A 20229-nucleotide genomic window follows, 5' to 3' on the forward strand; every position below is an offset into this window, starting at 1 on the left:
CATGGATACATTTAAAACCAGGACCGTTGGGATGCCTTGAGGACCGCGTTTGGGAACCTCTGCTATATAGGTTTGTTAGGAACCTGTAGCTACAGGGATCTGCTGATATCCACGATATGTTCTATCATTGTTTTTGTTTTGTTTTTTTGAGACATTTTTGTATTGAATTTTAATGTTTAACAACATATTTGCAAAGCAGGAGATACATACATCTAATAATAGCACACATCGCGCTCAGTATCTAAATAACGGTAATATTGTATCTGCATGAAAATGGAAAAGGTTATGAAACAGATCAAACAAATAGGTATGCCTGAGTGTACAGAACCATGAAAAGGTGGCAATGAGCAAAGGATAAGAACACCATCCAAGGGCAAAGGAGTACCTCTCATTGAAATAATATAAACTACAAGATAGCAATAAAAGTTAAGTTAGCAATGGGAAAAAGAGAGAAAGAGGAGGGGAGAGATTGGGGGGGGGGAATAGCCGGACGGTCCCAAGCGCCGGAGCCGTGCATCAGGTTAATACAAAATGGATACAAGTATAGAGCCTGAAGGCCCTTAAGCATAAGCAGAGGTCGAAAAGTATTATATTATATGGTAGCTAGCGGAGGTTCAGCACCAAAATATGTCGTCCAGGGAGACCACGTTGCAATAAAGTGGACTGGGGTATCATGAAGTACCGCAGTAATACGTTCTAGTCTATAGGTTTGCCATATAGCGTTTATGGTAGCAGGAACAGTAGGGGGTGATATAGATTTCCAGTTAGCTGCAATTTGGCATTTGGCCGTATTCAGTATATGCTTAACTAATTTCTGTTGTTGGCGGGGGGTGTGAGGAACTGGACGAGAAAGCAGATTGTAGAAAGGTGACATCGGAACCGATAGGCCAAGAATGTTAAAAATTAGTTTATGGATCTTAGTCCAATATCCCTTAATCCGCGGGCAGTTCCACCAAATGTGCAGCAGGGTTCCGCGTTGACCACATTGTCGCCAACAGCCATCCGAGCAGGCGGGATAGATTGAGTGGAGACGTGTAGGTACCAGGTACCAGCGGTAGTATAATTTGTAAGAGTTTTCTTTAATTCTAACTGATATGGAGCTCGTGGAGATTTCCTGTTTGACAACAGGCCAGTCCTCAGGAGTCCTCCCGTTCCCAAGCTAACTCATGTGGCTCCTTTTGGGGTAAATTATGAGCTAGCAAAATTTGATATATAGCCGAAAGCAATCCCTTGGTTGATCGGCAATTGTAGCACAAAGTTTCAAAGATCGATTTACCTCCCATGGATGATAGTCTGGGGGTAGAGGTAAAAAAGTGGCGTATCTATAAGAATTGGTAGAAGGCTGAGTGTGGGAGGGAGGAACGGGATTGTAGATCAGCAAATGTAGGGAACGAATGGAGTGGAGCAATGTCCAAAAGGAACAGTATGTTGTTGTTGATCCACAAATCAAATGCTAAATGGTTCTCACCCGGCGGGAAGCCAGGGTTGTTCCACAGAGGGGTGAGAAGGGGATGGAAGGAACGTAGCTGGTAGAGCCGAGAACAAAGGTCCCAAATGGAAAGAGTAAATCGTACAGTAGGCAACAAAGAGGAAGCAGGAGGGCGGTGTTTCGGTCGACACCATAGCAAGCTATTAGGCGAGTACTGTTGAAGTGAGGCTGCCTCCAGATGTGTCCAGATTCTATGGCCAGGATTAGCGTGCCAAAGGACACACGCAGTTAAGTGAGCAGCTCTATAATATTTAAGGAGATCAGGAACTCCCAGACCTCCCTCCAGGCGGTGCTTCTGAATAATTTGCATCTTCACCCTGGGTTTTCTCCCCGCCCAGATAAATTTAGTAAGATCAGCCTGAAGATTTTTAAGAACTTTAGTAGGGACATGGATGGGGAGAGTTTGCCACAGGTATAGCAGACGGGGTAGTAAGGTCATCTTAACAGCCGTCATTCGCCCAAACCAGGACAGGATATACTTGTTCCAATTGGTCATGTCATATTTTATAGAGGATAGTAACCTGGGAAAGTTGGCAGCATAAAGACCAGAATAGGATTTAGTTAAATAGATTCCCAGGTACTTGAGCTTATCAGCTTGCCAAGCACATGGGAAGGAAGCCTGGAGAAGTCGGAGGTCTGCGTCCGCGACATGCAGGGCCAAGATTTCGATTTTGTCCGAATTAATGTTATAATTAGAAAAACGGCTATATGTAGATATCTCTTCCAACAATTGTGGGAGGGAGGCATGAGGGTCCGTAAGGGTAAGAATAACATCATCGGCGTACAGTGCAATTTTATGATTCTGGTTTCCCAATACGATACCAGACATATTACGATTCAGTCTAATTCTAGCCGCTAACGGCTCCATAATGAGGGCAAATAACAGGGGGGAGAAGGGACAACCTTGTCTGGTGCCATTTCGTATGGGGAGGGGGTCGGAGAATAGGCCATTGATTAAGATGGAGGCTGAGGGATTTTGGTAAAGCGAAGTGACACCTTTATAAAAGGCCCCATGCAAACCCATATGGAGAAGTGTCTGTTGTAAAAATGGCCAGGCTACCCTATCGAAGGCCTTTTCTGCGTCAAGGGCCACCACCAATGTCAAAAGAAACTTATCTTGTGCTAGGTGGATAAGGTCGATGAGGCGCCTATTGTTATCTGCAGCCTGTCTACATGGGATAAAGCCGACCTGATCGGGGTGGATGAGGGAGGGCAGAAATGGGGCAAGTCTGTTAGCCAGGATTTTAGCAAACAGCTTCAGGTCGACATTCAGAAGTGAGATAGGTCGATAGTTCTTCATCTCTAAAGGATCCCTATCAGGCTTAGGAATGAGGATAAGGTTGGCCCTGGTGGTGGCCGCATCAAATGATCCCCCGTCAAGGACTGAATTAAATAGAGATTGAATCATGGGGAGCAAAGGGGTTGTAAATTTTTTATAGTACAGGGCAGTAAAGCCATCAGGGCCAGGGGCTGCAGAACGGCGTAGCTGTTTAATGGCTGCTGAGATTTCTTCTATAGAGATGGGGGCGTTAAGCTTCGTCACGTCCGATTCGGAGAGCTTAGGGGAGGACAGGTAGTCCTGGAGTTCAATGACATGGTGGGAGTCAGAGTCCATGGTGGATGGAAGATTGTACAGGGATGTGTAATAGTTCCGAAATTGAGAGGCCATACGCGTCGGGTCGACGTAGTGGAACCGTCAGCGCATCGTAGAGAAACAATGCGGTTTTGGGTGCGCTTCGCTCAGAGTTTCTGGGCTAGCAAAGTATCGGCTTTATCCGACTTCTCATAGAACCTCTGGCGTGTCCACAAAAGTGCCTTGACCGCCTTTTTGGTCAGAATTTGAGACAATTGGCCCTTGACTGCTAGTAATTTAGAATACGTTTTCTTTCTGGGGCAGTGTTGATGCAGAAGGGTCAGGGCAGCAAGTTCCGATTCGAGGTCTCGGACACGTTGTGCCTCGGTTTTTCTTTGGGCAGCCGAGAGGCTGATAAGGTAGCCTCGAATGGTGGCCTTGTGTGCTTCCCATAGCAAGGAGGGAGTGATGTCTGGGGTCGCATTGTCTGCATAATAATTTGTCAGTGCGGTGGTAATATCATCAACAGTGCCCTTCTTGAGGAGAAGCACGGCCACGGAGGCTGCTCATAATTCAGCTCACAGCTAGACACCGGCCATTGGAGTCATCTCATTACGGCAGCTGTGCTCCTTAGCAAAATCCACCTGGAGCTCTGTGTGAAATTTCAGTCACCACAGCATCACTACCAGTGTGTTTGACTGCAGTTTACAAACACTGCAGACACCCTGTGACTCCATCATCATCTCACCTTTGCACAGGTGAACAACAGAGAGGCTCCTTCTGAGCTGCCCGTGGGAGTCCCGTCGTGCCGATATTGGTGAGAGCCCGCTGACATCGGGCCGCACAGGTAACAGCTTAGCCGTCCGGGAATTACCAGCATCACCTGCCAGCGTTTAGGGCTGCATTCCACCTTGGCCCGGCGGCTTAGTGCGGACCCTGCTCTCCCGTCCCCATGCAGGGGCATAGCGGCTGACCGAGAAGACATCACTCCGGGCTCTCTCTGCTGTCATCATCACAGTGGGTAATTGTGTATTTGCACAGTCTCATTCTATATCACTCGGACACTGTTTATTTACTACTTCAAGATTTCACATAATTTAAAGATCATTGGAACTGTCACGTGCTGCTATAGATGTAAGACCTTTTTTTGGGACTTTGTTTCCACGGATTAAGTGAGTTCATTTTTATTTTTCTGTATACAGACCTGCAGTTCACTTTTTAGTTCACTATTAATGTTACCGATTCCTTTCTAATCATTGGTAGTCCGCATCAAACAGCATTGGGCACTCTTTGCATAGAAAGCACCTTCTAATTAATTAATTACTAAAGCTCAGGGGTATTCTATTTGAGCAGATTATTATGTCATATCGAATTGTTTTTATTATACTCCCGGGAGAATTGGTGTAAATACTTTTATTACAATAAATTTTCATATTTTTTCGATTGTCAAGCGCAACCTGGTTTTTGTTGTTCATATTGTATTTCCTAGGGATTGGCTTTCCCCTTTTCCAGCTGCTGCTGACAATCGTTTACACCACCATTCACCGAGCGCTCAGCCTACTTGTTCTGGTGTCCACAAGAGTGCCTTGACCGCCTTTTTGGTCAGAATTTGAGACAATTGGCCCTTGACTGCTAGTAATTTAGAATACGTTTTCTTTCTGGGGCGGTGTTGATGCAGAAGGGTCAGGACAGCAAGTTCCGATTCGAGGTCTCGGACACGTTGTGCCTCGGTTTTTCTTTGGGCAGCCGAGAGGCTGATAAGGTAGTCTCGAATGGTGGCCTTGTGTGCCTCCCATAGCAAGGAGGGAGTGATGTCTGGGGTCGCATTGTCTGCATAATAATTTGTCAGTGCGGTGGTAATATCATCAACAGTGCCCTTCTTGAGGAGAAGGGATTCATTTAAGCGCCAGGATCGGGTAAGGGGGAGTGGAGAGACGATCATTGTTTTTATATGCTATGCAGTAATGTACCAAATGTTTCATCTTCACTTTGTTGCGTGAATTTGCATCTTCCGACCATGAATAGCTATAGCTAGACATTATATTATGACTTAAATGGTTTAAGTGTTTTACTGCCCTGGCCGTAGTCTGGTTATCTGCTGCTGTGGCTGCGGCATCCTGGCTCCAATGTGATACAGTAGAGTTGGAGTTATGCGTGTCATGAATACATGCTCTGGACTGTGATTGGCTGTCACTGATTTGCTGTTCTATCGCCATTCATTAGTGCATTGTGCCACCTGTAATGACAAATACAGTATTACAGTAGCCCCATCCCAGACTTCAGCTTCAATCCACAATAACTTTTCTGCTACACCACTGAGGATGTAACATTACAGCAAACACAGTATAATTTACCCAACACGATTAAACTATATTGGCCCAAAATTGAAATACCAAAATCTGATTTCATTGGATGGTTTTCTTCCGTAAGGCGGGAGAGTTCTGCCGGTCAATATGGACATCGCTCTGTATGTGGGGTAGTCAGCTGACTAGTGACATGGAGCCCTGCTGCCATCAATTCCTTGGCCCATGGATCATCTGGGTTAGCTCTGTTTAGCCATGGGTGTAACATTTAATAAGTTTCAATTGCACCAATTATAGCCAAACATTTAGCTTTACTGAATTTTGTCTAAAAGGTGTTATTAATTTGTTTGAGTTTACTTTTCTGTTTGCATCTTCTCTTTCTTTGGGCCCAATTCAGACCTGATCACTGCTGTGAGTTTTCGCACAGCGGGCGATCAGGTCTGAGCTGCGCATGCGTATGCACTGCAATGCGCAGGCGCGATGGTCCGCAGCGATGGGGAGCGCCGGGCATCGACGGGATGGTGCGAAAAATCCCATTGCACCGGCAAACGCAAGAAGATTGACAGGAAGAGGGCGTTTGTGGGTGGCAACTGACCGTTTTGAGGAGTGTCCGGAAAATCGCAGGAGGGACCAGGTGTTTGAAGGGAGGATTCCTGACATCAGCTCCGTCCCCGACCATCGCAGCGGCTGAGTAAGTTCTGGGCTGTGCAGAGACTGCATAAACTTCTGTTTGTGCAGCTCTCCTGATCATGCAATCGCACCCCTGCACAGCGAATTCCCCCTCCCCCTGTAGGCGGCGACTACCTGATAGCAGGGATGCAATAAACGCACCCTAGCTATCAGGTCTGAATTACCCCCTTTGTGAGGGAAAGTTGCTCCCTGGAGATACTGACTGGCAGAAATTAGCAGATACTGTGTGTAACTCTGGTCACACAAGTGCACTTCATTGGAGCCCCGCACTTTGGCTTTCAGTGTGGTACCACCACAGAGACCACCATTGTTCATGGTATATATTGTGTTAATAGCTATTGCAAAACATCTGTTGCAAGAGAACCCCTGTGATGGCCTCTACCAGCTCTGAGGCTTGATAAATAAATAAATAGAAGCCTTAAATGCTATTAAAATGTCACCTTTTCGCAGGCATTTGGGATGGCGCAACCACTGTATATACTACCTTTGGTGCCGATTACTGGAGGTCACTGGCCCATAAGGACAGTCATACTGTACTGTAGGTTTCTATCCAAGCTTCATCTGTGGAAATACTGATAAGCATGACAATCCCAGGAAGACAAGTCTATGAAACCAATGTGGCTAGCTATCTTGGCAGACCCTCTGATAGCATCCTAACCTTCTCCTTTTCACATACAGGCCTTCTACCTCTGTGTATGCATTGCTTTATTTCAGATTACTCAGTTAAATGCCCTGATTACCATGTTACTGGGAGAACTCACAGCTGGAGACAGACAGAAGATCATGACCATATGTACAATAGATGTCCATGCCAGAGATGTGGTGGCTAAGCTTATCATGCTTAAGGTAAGAGCTGTCAGTATGCCACACTCTGTGAGACTTTGCACTGAGCTGTAAGATACAAGAAATATCATCTTTTAGCAAACAATACCTGGGAGACCTAAACTTTCATAGAGTCTCCAGATATTGTGGACACGTTCATATACGGGTTAGTGTTATTGACTTTATGCTAAAGGTGCAAAGGAACGTTTGTAAATAACTCATTGTCTTACTCAATACTAGCGGCTGCCTATGTCCAGCTAAAATGTCTGATGAATCTGTAGCCCGTCCTCACTTGGCATAGAACACTGTGAGGCAGGAAGCATCAAAGGAACGGGAAAGTAATTTGGGGATAAATCATTAATATCTTAGACAGTGCTAGTATTTATGACCCGTAATTCTGCACTCCCTCCTCTCCCCTCCCTTCCCTCCACTACTCCCCTCCTCTCCCTCCTCTACTCCCCTCATCTTCCCTCCTACTCTTTCCCTCCTCCCCTCCTGTCCTATCCCCTCCCTTCCACTTCCCTCCTCCCCTCCTGTCCTATCCCCTCCCTTCCACTTCCCTCCTCCCCTCCCCTCCTCTTCCTTCCTACCCTCCCTCTTTCTCCTCATACCCAGAATCGGCCACAGATCCTGGAATCTTTTTTTCCTGGCCATGGACTACTGCTTCGGCTCCCACTGCGCATGATCTAGACTGGACAGCCATTTACTATTATTACGTAGCTGTTAGCAGAGTAGGAAATTTACATCTATATATGTATTCATTACTTTATGTAGACCAGTATCTAAGCATGAACATCCTAAAAGCCAGGATTGTTAGCGAGCTTTGAGGGCAGAGTTTGGGAAACGCTGATATAGTCCAATCTTTATTTTAGAGATAATTAACTTTCACAATAAGCCCAGCTCAGGTCACTTACGTGGTTTTTTTTTTAACTTAATTGCATTACAGTACAGCATGTGCAAGCTAGCTACATTCTTGAATTGTATTATTATTTATTCATTTATAGTTTTTTTTGTTTTCCATTTTTGTCTTTTTTTTACAGGTGAGCAACTCTCAAGATTTTGCTTGGTTGTCTCAACTTCGGCACCGTTGGGACGACAAACAAAAGCATTGCTTTGCTAATATCTGTGACGCCCAGTTCCAGTACTCCTACGAATATTTGGGAAACACACCCAGATTGGTTATTACACCCTTGACTGACAGGTAAATTATGCAATGATTGGTTTTGTAAACAGAATCTAATTCCATGTTAATTCTATTTTTTTTTTTTTTTTTTACATCTCTTTTAAAATACTGGTAATTTATTTAATGTCAAAATGTAATGATGATGGTAACTAGGCATACAGGTTGTCTAAAAAAATGTAAATACAAAATACATATTCTCTACATTTATTACATTGCTTTGGTGTACCACCAGAAATTTATACAAAGGTGATAAATATGTCAGAACAGAGATGAGGTTGTGGCATATTTGAGGCTGTGTGCCCATCTGTAAAATGAGGGTGACTCCCAAAGTGGGCTTTCTTCATGACTTCCCTCATTTATTGATGCCAGGATGTGGGAGATCTGGGCATTAGAACCTCCCACTATCCAGACAATGCAGTGCTTTCTGTAAGATAGGGTGATCATCAGACAATAACTAAGGTGGAATCTGGTGGGTGGTGCAATGAGCCTGGCGCCTCCCTATGGCTATGGGCAAAGTGAGTGAATTAAAAATTAGAAGAGAAAGAAAGGAGAGGAGTCTGCCTTCTGGTCTTTTCTGGATTTTCAAAGATATTGTGCTTTTTGAAATGATTGGTTCTCAGTGGTTGATCGTCATGTAGTTCAAGCCAGGGCCGTAACTACGTGTGTGCCAAGTGGGCTTGGCACACAGCGCAGTTGCCCTGAGGGCGCACGGCCAGCGGCATGTAATGAGTCAAATTGACTCATTACATGCCGTCTCTGAAGTCTGCGCCGTGCGCCGCCGCCGCGCTGTGAAGGATAGAGCAGCGCTGGGCAGGTGAGAAGGAGGAGGAGGGAGGGGGACTGGAGCCGCAGCAGCGCTATTTCATTGGTTGTAAGCGCCGCTGCAGCATCCCCCTCTCCTTCCGTATAGGCTGCCCGGCGCTGCTGTGGATGCTGGGATGCGGTTCCTCCATCCCAGCATCCACAGCAGCGCCGGGCAGCCAATACGGAAGGAGAGGGGGATGCTGCAGCGGCGCTTACTACCAATGACATAGCGCTGCTGCGGCTCCAGTCCCCCTCCCTCCTTGTCCGATGCCTGCACAGAGGGAGATGCCAGCACGAGGAGCCTGTCAGCGGGGAGAAGGTAAGTATCTCTCTCTCGCTCTCTCTCTCTCTCTCGGGGACACCGTCTGCCATAATGTGTAAAAAGGGGTCCTGGCTGCTGCAATGTGTAAAAAGGGGGCCTGGCTGCCGCAATGTGTAAAAAGGGGGAATGTGTAAAAAGGGGGACTGGCTGCCGCAATGTGTAAAAAGGGGTCCTGGCTGCCGCAATGTGTAAAAAGGGGGACTGGCTGCTGCAATGTGTAAAAAGGGGGACTGGCTGCCGCAATGTGTAAAAATGGGGACTGGCTGCCGCAATGTGTAAAAAGGGGTCCTGGCTGCTGCAATGTGTAAAAAGGGGGCCTGGCTGCCGCAATGTGTAAAAAGGGGTCCTGGCTGCCGCAATGTGTAAAAAGGGGGACTGGCTGCCGCAATGTGTAAAAAGGGGTCCTGGCTGCCACAATGTGTAAAAAGGGGGCCTGGCTGCCGCAATGTGTAAAAAGGGGGGCTGGCTGCCGCAATGTGTAAAAAGGGGGCCTGGCTGCCGCAATGTGTAAAAAGGGGGCTGGCTGCCGCAATGTGTAAAAAGGGGGACTGGCTGCCGCAATGTGTAAAAAGGGGTCCTGGCTGCCGCAATGTGTAAAAAGGGGTCCTGGCTGCCGCAATGTGTAAAAAGGGGGACTGCCGCAATGTGTAAAAAGGGGTCCTGGCTGCCGCAATGTGTAAAAAGGGGTCCTGGCTGCCGCAATGTGTAAAAAGGGGGACTGTCTGCTGTAATGTGTAAAAAGGGGGACTGTCTGCTGTAATGTGTAAAAAGGGGGACGCTGTCTGCTGTAATGTATAAAAGGGGCTCTACCTGGTGTAGTGGCGCTACTGTGCAGCGTAATTTGAATAATGGAGACTACTGTGCACCGTAGTATGAATTGCTATTATTTTGTGACCACGCCCCTTCCCCATGAAGCCACGCCCCTATATATTTTTCACGCGCCTACGGCGCCCCTATCTTGCATGGGGGGGCGCCAATGTCGTTTCTTGCACACAGCGCTAAAATGCCTAGTTACGGCACTGGTTCAAGCAAATGGGTAGAAATAAAAAATGCAACGTGTAAAGTAATTTGTGAACACAAATTCAGTGCAGAGATTTTTCACATTATCTATCAGTTATTCCGAATATCTCTCACGTACCGAGACTCAGTGTGGAATACGAAGACAGGAATATAAAAGGTTTCTTTCAAATTTATAAGCGGTGCGTACCAATACTCACGGATGGTATTATGTGTCCAGACGCATCATGGTTTCTTTGCTGGAATAGTGGTCTTTCAAAGAAGATTTGTATCCTGAATATCTTAAAGTATTTATTCACAAATAACAGGCAGACACCACAATTCCGAATATCTCTCACGTACCGAGACTTACAGTGTGCAATACGAAGACAGGAATATAAAGGTTTCTTTCGACTATATAAGCGGTGCGTACTGATACTCACGGATGGTATTATGTGTCCAGACGCATCATGGTTTCTTTGCTGGAATAGAGGTCTTTCAAAGATGATTTGTATCTTGAATATCTTAAAAAATATTTATTAACAAAAAACGGACAGACACCACAATTTTTAAAAACAAATATTGAGAAAGGAGGTCTGGGGTCACTCCAAATACACTCCCGTGTTGGTACTGTGTCCAAATTCCGGAATAAAGGCACTACTGCATGTGTATGAAGATCACCCTTACCTTCCTTTTCTCTGTGGGTTGTCTGAAAGCACTATTGCACCAACATGTTTCAGGACACCTGTCCCTTTATCAAAAGAGAAAAGGAAGGTAAGGGTGATCTCCATACACATCAAGTAGTACCCCTATTCAGGAATTTGGACACAGTACCAACACGGGAGTGTATTTGGAGTGACCCCAAACCTCCTTTCTCAAGATTTGTTTTTAAAAATTGTGGTGTCTGTCCGTTTTTTGTTAATAAATATCTTTTAAGATATTCAAGATACAAATCATCTTTGAAAGACCTCTATTCCAGCAAAGAAACCATGATGCGTCTGGACACATAATACCATCCGTGAGTATCAGTACGCACCGCTTATATAGTCGAAAGAAACCTTTATGTTCCTGTCTTCGTATTGCACACTGTGAGTCTCTGTACGTGAGAGATATTCGGAATAACAGATAGATAGGGGTAAAATCAATTCAAGTCTGATCCTTTCCGACAAACATTTGCGGAAAAGGATCCGACAATGCACTATTCAATAATGCCAATCTGACTTTTTTTTAAAGTCGGATTGACATTATTGTCTGAAAGGACAGACAGGCGCCCTCCTGGAGCAAATCATCGCAGCGGGGAGAGCAGTACAGTAGCATAGCAGGCGGATGGGGCACCGCCGCCAGACCTCACGGCAGCGTTCACCTGGCTCCAGCAAGCGGGACCTCGCGCCCCATCCTCCTGCTATAATACTGCAGCCGCAGGGTTCCCTGCTCTCCCCTGCCTCCTCCTCTCAGCCACAGGGTTCTCTGCTCTCCCCTGCCTCCTCCTTTCAGCTGCAGGGTTCCCTGCTCTCGCCCCGCTGGGATGCGCCGTCTCCTCCTCAGCCATCCCCGCTCCTCAATCCGACTTTTTTTCAAAAGTCAGATTGAGATTGTCGGAGAGGGGGCCAAAACCTGACGTATTTGGCCCCGTTTCGGACATAAGCATGTGGATTGGCGGCTATTCCGCCGATCCACGTGCTTTCCAACAAGTTGAATTTCCCGACTTGTCGGAAAGTTGAGGGTGGGATTGAATAGGTCGGAACCCCTTTTGACCTTAAAATTCAAAAAATGTTGTCTTTCCGTCAAGACAGCAGTTTCGACTGTAATTGAATATACCCCATTATGTGAAAATCTCACTGAATTTGTGTCCAGAAATTACTTTCCACATTGCATTTTTTATTTCTACCCATGTGCTTGAACTCCATGGTGATCAACCACTGAGAACCAATCATTTCAAAAAGGACAACATCTTTGAAAATCCAGAAAAGACCAGAAGGGGAGTTTCATTCTTTCTTTCTTTCTTTCTTTCTTTCTTTCTTTCTTTCTTTCTTTCTTTCTTTCTTTCTTTCTTTCTTTCTTTCTTTCTTTCTTTCTTTCTTTCTTTCTTTCTTTCTTTTCTAACTTTTAATTCACTCACTTTGCCCATAGCCATAGGGAACGCCAGGCTCATTGCACCACCCACCAGATTCCACATTGTCATACAGATGGGTCCTCCATTATCTTGGCTGACTGAGGCGTTAGTCGCGATCAGGCATACGCAGCGTGCCTGGGCGCAAGGAGGCGCGCCTAGTCGAAGGGAGGCGCACAGAGCGTTTGGCGTTACCTTTGAGTGTATTACCCTTGATCATCCACCAGATGTCGTTTTTTAAAATCACCAATGCGCAAGCGTGTGGTCTCCATTAAAATACAATACTGAACTACAGCGTAAGAACTACTTTACTGGTGCGTCTCATTACGCTACATTATGCTACAGTATGTCATACAGTATATAACAGTATATACAGTACACATGCAAATAGTACAGCATATACAGATGCAAACGAACAAGTAACAGATACAGTATGGTCTGTTGATGTTAGGGATATGTGAGCGTCCAAATCCCGTAGTATTAAGTATAATGGGGTGAGATAAGAGCTCATCCCTAAGTTAATGGATGCCAAATCACTGTGTGTATAGTTTATACAGACGCAAATGAACGTGTTAAAACACCTGTGAATGCAGATGCAACTAATGTGTGAAAGGAATAATGTAGCTCATTGACTTTACAGTATGTACAGTGCACGAAATGAGCATCTGAATCCCCTAACGGCATAAACGAACACCAATGGGAAGGAATCGCTCTTTGCAATACTTTTACACATGAACTTGAGAATCTTCCATGCAGTGTTGTGGGCAAGCGATGAAGGCTCCCGCCTGCCACGCTGAGAGTCCCAGGTTCGATTCCCAAAGTGCCAATCCTTTTTTTTTTTTTGTGTGTGTGTTCCCGTGACATTCACTTTATTATTATTTTTTTTTCTGTGTAATCCATTGTAAAACATTAAAAGGAAGGGTGCACACAGGTTTCACACAAATCGGGGTAAATCTGCAGGAGTGACTCATTCGCTATCTAAAATACACAGCGGTAATGAGAACCTATAGACATACCAGTAAATATAAATTAGTGTATTCTGACGCAACTAACTGTTGGAGTAACACAGTACCTTAGATCATCGGCGTTAGAGAATCTGTGTTGTGAGAATCTGTGTTGTACATTATAAGCTGTTTGTGCTAATTAGTACTCTAATAGAAGAAACTGTACAGAGATACTAAGGACAGTGATTTGGCATCCAGGAACTTAGGGAGGAGCTTTTATCTCTCTCCATTATACATAGAAAGATTAAACTTGCCACTCTACGTTACAAGCTGTTCATGCTAATTAGTACACTACTGTATTTAGGTGCCAGGATGGGGGCGATAGAACACTGTTAATGCTCTCCCTCCTGTTTCCTGATTTTTGAAAATATGTGCGATGTTTCTCCTGGAAGGAGCATGAATTAATGATGTCATTACTGGTCCCGATATAAGGACGTTTTCAAATCCTGTCCCCATCTGTGTCTGAGCAACAGCAAATATAAGGGGAAAACTTTTACATTCCCCACCATTTGAACTCCTGCAGTGCTTAGGACAAGTCCCACTGGTCCTTAGCAGGGAATAACTTAATGTGATAACTGACAGAAGTGCATAATAGAAAATCGTTCACTCCATAATCACAAAATGAGCTGAAATTATTCTATTACTTTCTCAAACTTTTCACACATATATTGTTGAATATTATTAGTTCTTTTATACACAGTAACCTGTATTTTGTGTTTAGTTGCTTTTTTAAAGGTAGCCGGAACATTTATTCTTAGCATCAACTATTTTTTTTCACCTAAGATCACTGAACTTTATTTTATAATTAAAGAAGAACTGAAATGTTTTTGAGTAAAGCCTTGCTTCTTTATCATGCAGAACATGGGTCGACCCTATTTAGGTCGACAGGCAATAGGTCAACATCTGAAAAAGGTTGACTTGGAAAAGGCCGACATGGAAACAGGTCGACATGAGTATTTTTAACTTTTTTTGGTGTTGTTTTATTCGTAAAGTGACCAGGAAACCCCAGTTAGTGCACCGTGTCCCCTAACATGGCTCGCTTTGCTCGCCATGCTTTGTACAGGTTACTATTCCCAATTGTAGTCCACATGGATCGGAAAATATGAAAGTTTTTTTTAAAAATGGAAAAAATTCTGAAAAACTCACGTCGACCTTTTCATGTGTCGACATTTGCCACGTCGACCTAATGCATGACAGCCAATAGTTGTTGACCTATTGAGTGTCTACCTAAGTGAGGTTGACCTAAGGAATGTATCCCCATGCACAGGGCTCCTGCAGCTCAGCCTATACAGTAGCATAGAAGAAATAATAGTGATCTCTCTGTGAAAGTAATAACCATGTTTCCTCAATTTGTTCCTATAATATTTCCAAGTGATTGATTTCATTGTTCCCTCTAAGGTGCTATATCACCCTGACTCAGTCTCTCCATCTGACTATGAGCGGTGCTCCTGCGGGCCCAGCCGGAACTGGCAAAACTGAAACCACTAAAGATTTAGGACGGGCCCTTGGGGTTATGGTGTATGTTTTCAACTGCTCTGAACAGATGGATTATAAAGTAAGTTAAATGGAAAATTCATAATCTGTGCTTCCTAAAACATTTCTTCTCACAGCGCAGTTCAATAGCAGTTTGTCTTTTAGTCTGTAGGAAACATATATAAAGGTCTGGCTCAGACAGGAGCTTGGGGCTGTTTTGATGAATTCAACAGGATCGCAGTAGAAGTTCTGTCAGTGGTTGCGGTACAAGTGAAAAGCATTCAGGATGCCATTCGCAATAAGAAAAAGAGGCAAGTAGAGGCCTCTATCAGGAAATGATAACTTACATCAAATCAAAATGCAATCTTTTGCAAGGAGCGCATTTCACGGCTTGTCCCTCTCCTCCTGACAGATTCGTATTCCTTGGAGAAAACATCACACTGAAAGCATCAGTGGGAATATTTATCACTATGAATCCTGGTTACGCTGGCCGCACGGAACTGCCGGAGAATCTCAAGGCTCTCTTCAGGCAAGCAATTGGAGCGCTATCGCCACCTACTGTTACTTATGCTGTTTGCTCAGTGCAGCTGCTATTTTACATTATATCCAAAAAAACACGTTTTAAACCTGTGGCTATAAATCTGATAAATCTGAAAGAGACGCATAAGAATTTTAATAAGATTATTTTTCTCGTTACCGCATACAGTATCACTGTTTTATGAAATAAATATGCATGTTAAAATTAATTTGATACTTTTTTAAGGTATGAAATAAAAATAGATACATAATCTTAGCCCACAGTCTTGGCACACTCCAAAAATCAGTCCTGTTACAGAGCAGCATATATCTCACTTTGGCTGAAGTTATTTCTTTGCTGGTGAATTAATTGTGCTCCTACTGCACATTGTATTACATCCAGCCCTAGGCCGCAGGCTTGTAGCTAGTATCAAAAACACTACTTATTTTATTTTTAGTGCTATGGAATTAATTTCTGACCCTTCTTTATAACAACTACTGATTTAAAAATAAATAAAGTCAGTTTATATTGAAAAACATGTTTTTATTGTAAAGAAAAAAAAATCTATTTCAGTCTAATTTGCAAAAGTACTATGCACTTGTTACTTCGCTTTATATTACAAGTGAGCGCCAGAACACTTCTGTGATAATCGCTAGAAATAATCAACTTGTTATGAACCTCTGATTCCCTAGTGTCTTCATGATACTTTTCATGTTGTCCTGTTGCCCCTTTGCCCCCACCCCTTACTTATGTACCATTTTCCCTTCAACATATGTGTAATGTTTACGACTGTCTTTAGTCTATCTGCAAGAAATGGCTAAAAAGTATGGCTGCTGATATTTATTTTATTTTTAATTTTTTTTTTTTTTTTTGGGGGGGGTGTCTGTCTACGTCTGTGATCATTCTAAATAAATAATTGAAACAAAAAAAACTCTGATTCCCTAATAGATTTAGTTGTGTATAACCGTGACAGGGGTCACTACTAAACTCACAAGTATAGTGTAGTAGGTGACATGTTTCAGAAAGTCTTTTGTTTGTATAAACCGCAACATTAATGATAAGTGACTGACTCTTCTTTCAGGCCGTGTGCCATGGTTGTGCCAGACACAGAGCTGATCTGTGAAATAATGCTGATAGCGGAGGGGTTCCTTGATGCCCGGCCATTAGCCAGGAAATTTATTACCCTTTACACACTGTGCACGGAGCTGCTTTCTAAACAGGTATAATTGCATTTCAGCACATACAGGAGCTTAATGAGGGTACTCTGTATGATACTTGCCTTTCCTTGAAAGTAGAATAGTCCATTGTACTCATTGTTTTGAGTTGTTTCACATAGGCTGCCATGTATATGAGAAAGTCCACCCCGCGTTTCCAAATTTATTAATAACCGTACCCTGGTATACTAGTAATGTTGGCTGTACTAGTCTTTTTATTTTTATTTTTTAGCTTTGCTTATATATCCATTTTTTTTAAATAAAGTTTTTGCAAGAAATTATTTTACTGCAGCTTTTTATTTGCTTTTATACTATGCAACGCAGTTCTGCCCAATTTACGACAAACTGATCTATGAGCACAGAACCCAATGTTTTATTCTTTCAAAATTAAAAAATGTAAGATCTGAAAATAGTATATTTGTGTAACATACCTATGAGGTGTGTCAAAGTATTTTACTTCTTCATAACTCTATCTCATATCTAAATGTATCTAAATGATTTAAACACAGTTAATGGAATGCATGTCTGCTTCAATATATCTGCAATTACTTTTTGTACAATTCTATTATTCCCAAATTTTGCCTGCAGTCATTTTTTGGAAAAGATAATTGTACTTTAAGGAAACAGGATCATTAGCTGCTAGTCGGAACATGTTCTTGTCAGAATTAGTTAGCGCTTTGTATCTTTTCCTTAGCTAATAAGTACTCCTTAATACAGTATAATGCACAAGTCCTGGCTAGAGACAGGTAATTTATAATAAAATATACAGCGCAGTATTACAATAGGTGTTTTAAAGTATAGATGTCACAAGCGCCATCTGCTTCACAAAGGTAGCGTATTATCAGTTTAGAGATCTGCTGCGATCCTTGTATAATTAAATGTTCTGTCACAATCTTATGCTTAGTAGGACAGACAAAAGGAATATTTTTATGTTTTGCGTGTTAAACATGTTTTATATCTCATTTTTATCCATTCACATTATGTGTATTTACAGCAGTTGCCAAATATAATGCATAGTACAAGAAAAAAAAAGAAATCTTTCAATTGAACGCAGCAGTACAGAAAATTGTCCTATAGTTTAACTTATACAGCATATTGCTAATTGTGTGGTATGCTCACAATTGTGTTGTTATTGGTGTACACTACCCCAGTGGCTTTTATATATACACTGGAGTTCTTATTTTAACCATATTGAAAACATTGAATTTGAATTAAGGCAAATCCCATTAAATGATTCATTGCATTTAGCAGTTTAATTCATGGGTAATGACTGTATCTTAGTTTCTCCATTGAGGATTCACTAATCATTTATTAGGCTCTAAATCGGTCAATAAAACTAGACATATTGTTACTTGACCTAATTCTTGCTCCATAAAGTGTCATAAACTATTTAAAGCACTATGGGGGCTGGTAATTCCAGAATATATTTTAATTGTATTTTTTTCTTCTTCTTCTTTTTTTTTTTTTTTTTTTGAGTCTGAGGTCATGATTTGACCATGATCTACTTACAAGGGGGCAGATGTATTTAAGCCTGGAGACGGCATAAGGAAGTGATATACCAGTGATAAGTGCAAGGTGATAAACGCACCAGCCAATCAGCTTCTAACTATTAATTGACATATTAGAGCCGATTGGCTGGTGCATTTATCACCTTGCAATTATCACTGGTTTATCACTTCCTTATGCCTTCTCCAGGTTAATGCATCTGCCCCAAGAGGTGTTACGCTTGCTATAATGCTGTCATTACAATTTATATAGTATATTGTGTTTAATCTGTGGTTATCTTGAAGGGTTGGTCATAGCTTACCGGTGGCCAGGTGGGGAAGGGGGGGGGGGGGGCAGCGCATCGAAGCCCCTTGCGCTCGCCGCAGGTTCTATTCCCACTCCATGAGTGGGTCCCTGTTAGTCGGCATGCCGTCAGTCTGGATTTGGAGCGGGCGGGATGTAGGGATCGGTAACTACATCCTATCCTGAATGACGTGCTGAGGTGTGTGCAAGATAAAAAATGATGCATCTTGTAACGTGCATTAGTGAATGTGACATTTTCGATCCTTTGTCCTCTCTGCTGTTATCTGATATGTATTCATTTTCCCTTTAAAAATGTTATTCTCTGCCTTCATGCAACCACAAACATCATCGCCATTCTTAAGTTACGATGATATGACTGATACCTGGTCTCATGGTGACTTACACTAATAGTTTTGTTGCAAGGCAAAATGTTCAGAATAGTTTTTAAGACTTGATAATACCCCCTTTACAGGATCACTATGACTGGGGCCTACGAGCAGTTAAATCTGTTCTAGTTGTGGCAGGTTCCTTAAGACGAGGTGACAGTAACCGACCGGAAAACCAGGTATGTTAAAAAAATAAACAGTTGTCCCCATTATTATCATTTATATGATGCCACACGGGTTCCGCATCGCCTAATGAAGTCCATAAACAAATGAGCAAAACAAGAAAACAGCGACTTACCGTACAAGACAATGTAGAACAAGTTCATGGTACATAAACATTGCTTAATCAGCGGACATGACACTGAAATAAGCATCAGAGTGGCAGAAACCGAGGGTTAGGTGCAGTTGTAGGGAGTATGGATTATAAAATAGACTAAGTAAAAGAGGGAATAGCACATGGATTACTTTTTAATAGCACAAGTTACTTTTTGAAGGGGAGGAGCAATGTTTAAATAGCCTGTGAAATGTAGACTCAGACGCAATTCTGGCGAGTATAGACCATATTTTTAAAGCAGCATCCATTTAAACGGCAAAACCAACAACTTTTCAATTATTACTGCTTAGAAAGTGGGAAACAACTATTAAGGATGACTAGAACAGCACACAAGTGGCTTGCTTTAGATGTGGTTGGAGCTGCACTGCAGCTGCTTCCTAGGTAGATAAGGACATGGGGGGTAATTCCAAGTTAATCGCAGCAGGATTTTTGTTAGCAATTGGGCAAAACCATGTGCACTGCAGGGGAGGCAGATATAACATGTGCAGAGAGAGTTAGATTTGGGTGGGGTGTGTTCAATCTGCAATCTAATTTGCAGTGTAAAATTAAAGCAGCCAGTATTTACCCTGCACAGAAATAAAATAACCCACCCAAATCTAACTCTCTCTGCACATGTTATATCTGCCTCCCCTGCAGTGCACATGGTTTTGCCCAATTGCTATAAAAAATCCTGCTGCGATCAACTTGGAATTACCCCCATGGTCACACAAAGAGGACCACTCCCGCTTGTTAAAACATGTAACTCCATGGCTGGCCTGCTCCCCACCCCCCATACAAACACTGGCCTGGATAATTAGTACCCACCCCTCTCTGCACTCCTGCCAATAGGCTGAATGGAATAGCAACAGGCTAGCCTCTGTTTTATCATCATATTATTACTTTTTCATTGGGTTAAGGGGCTCTGCTCTGAAGAGCGAATTGGGGCCACAACAGATATCGGCCATCTTGAATCTAAGTCAGTTTTCCCATTTCCAGCACAGTTTTTGAAACATAAGGATGTACTGTGACTTTTGAATCACTATATATATATATATATATATATATATATATATATATTTTTTTTTTTTTTTTTGTGGAACAGCGTACAGGTGCGCTTCACGGTGATTTGCAGATAGTGATTTCCAGGAATATACTCCAAACGTTTTAACAGCACCAAGTCTTTGTTTCAGACTGCAGCTACCTCTTAGAGAATCCCGGAATCCCACAGGATGATTTGTCTAG

At 43.0% G+C, this 20229-nt stretch overlaps 1 protein-coding gene across 3 annotated transcripts in view; it reads left to right on the forward strand.

Annotated features, from left to right (window-relative positions):
* Nucleotides 1–20229, forward strand: part of DNAH11 (dynein axonemal heavy chain 11) — a 561376-nt gene that overhangs the window by 290894 nt on the left and 250253 nt on the right. For 2 of the 3 annotated variants that reach the window (XM_063921780.1, XM_063921778.1), the window contains 7 exons: nucleotides 6770–6901; nucleotides 7918–8078; nucleotides 14695–14851; nucleotides 14935–15080; nucleotides 15182–15298; nucleotides 16368–16506; nucleotides 18761–18853. In XM_063921780.1, the coding sequence (XP_063777850.1) occupies nucleotides 6770–6901; nucleotides 7918–8078; nucleotides 14695–14851; nucleotides 14935–15080; nucleotides 15182–15298; nucleotides 16368–16506; nucleotides 18761–18853 (945 nt within the window). Of the gene's footprint in view, nucleotides 1–6769; nucleotides 6902–7917; nucleotides 8079–9045; nucleotides 9184–14694; nucleotides 14852–14934; nucleotides 15081–15181; nucleotides 15299–16367; nucleotides 16507–18760; nucleotides 18854–20229 lie in introns of those variants that run through there. The other variant, XM_063921781.1, reaches the window with a different exon arrangement.

Source organism: Pseudophryne corroboree, chromosome 5 (genome assembly GCF_028390025.1).
Source record: "Pseudophryne corroboree isolate aPseCor3 chromosome 5, aPseCor3.hap2, whole genome shotgun sequence".
Classification (NCBI taxonomy): Eukaryota; Metazoa; Chordata; class Amphibia; order Anura; family Myobatrachidae; genus Pseudophryne; species Pseudophryne corroboree.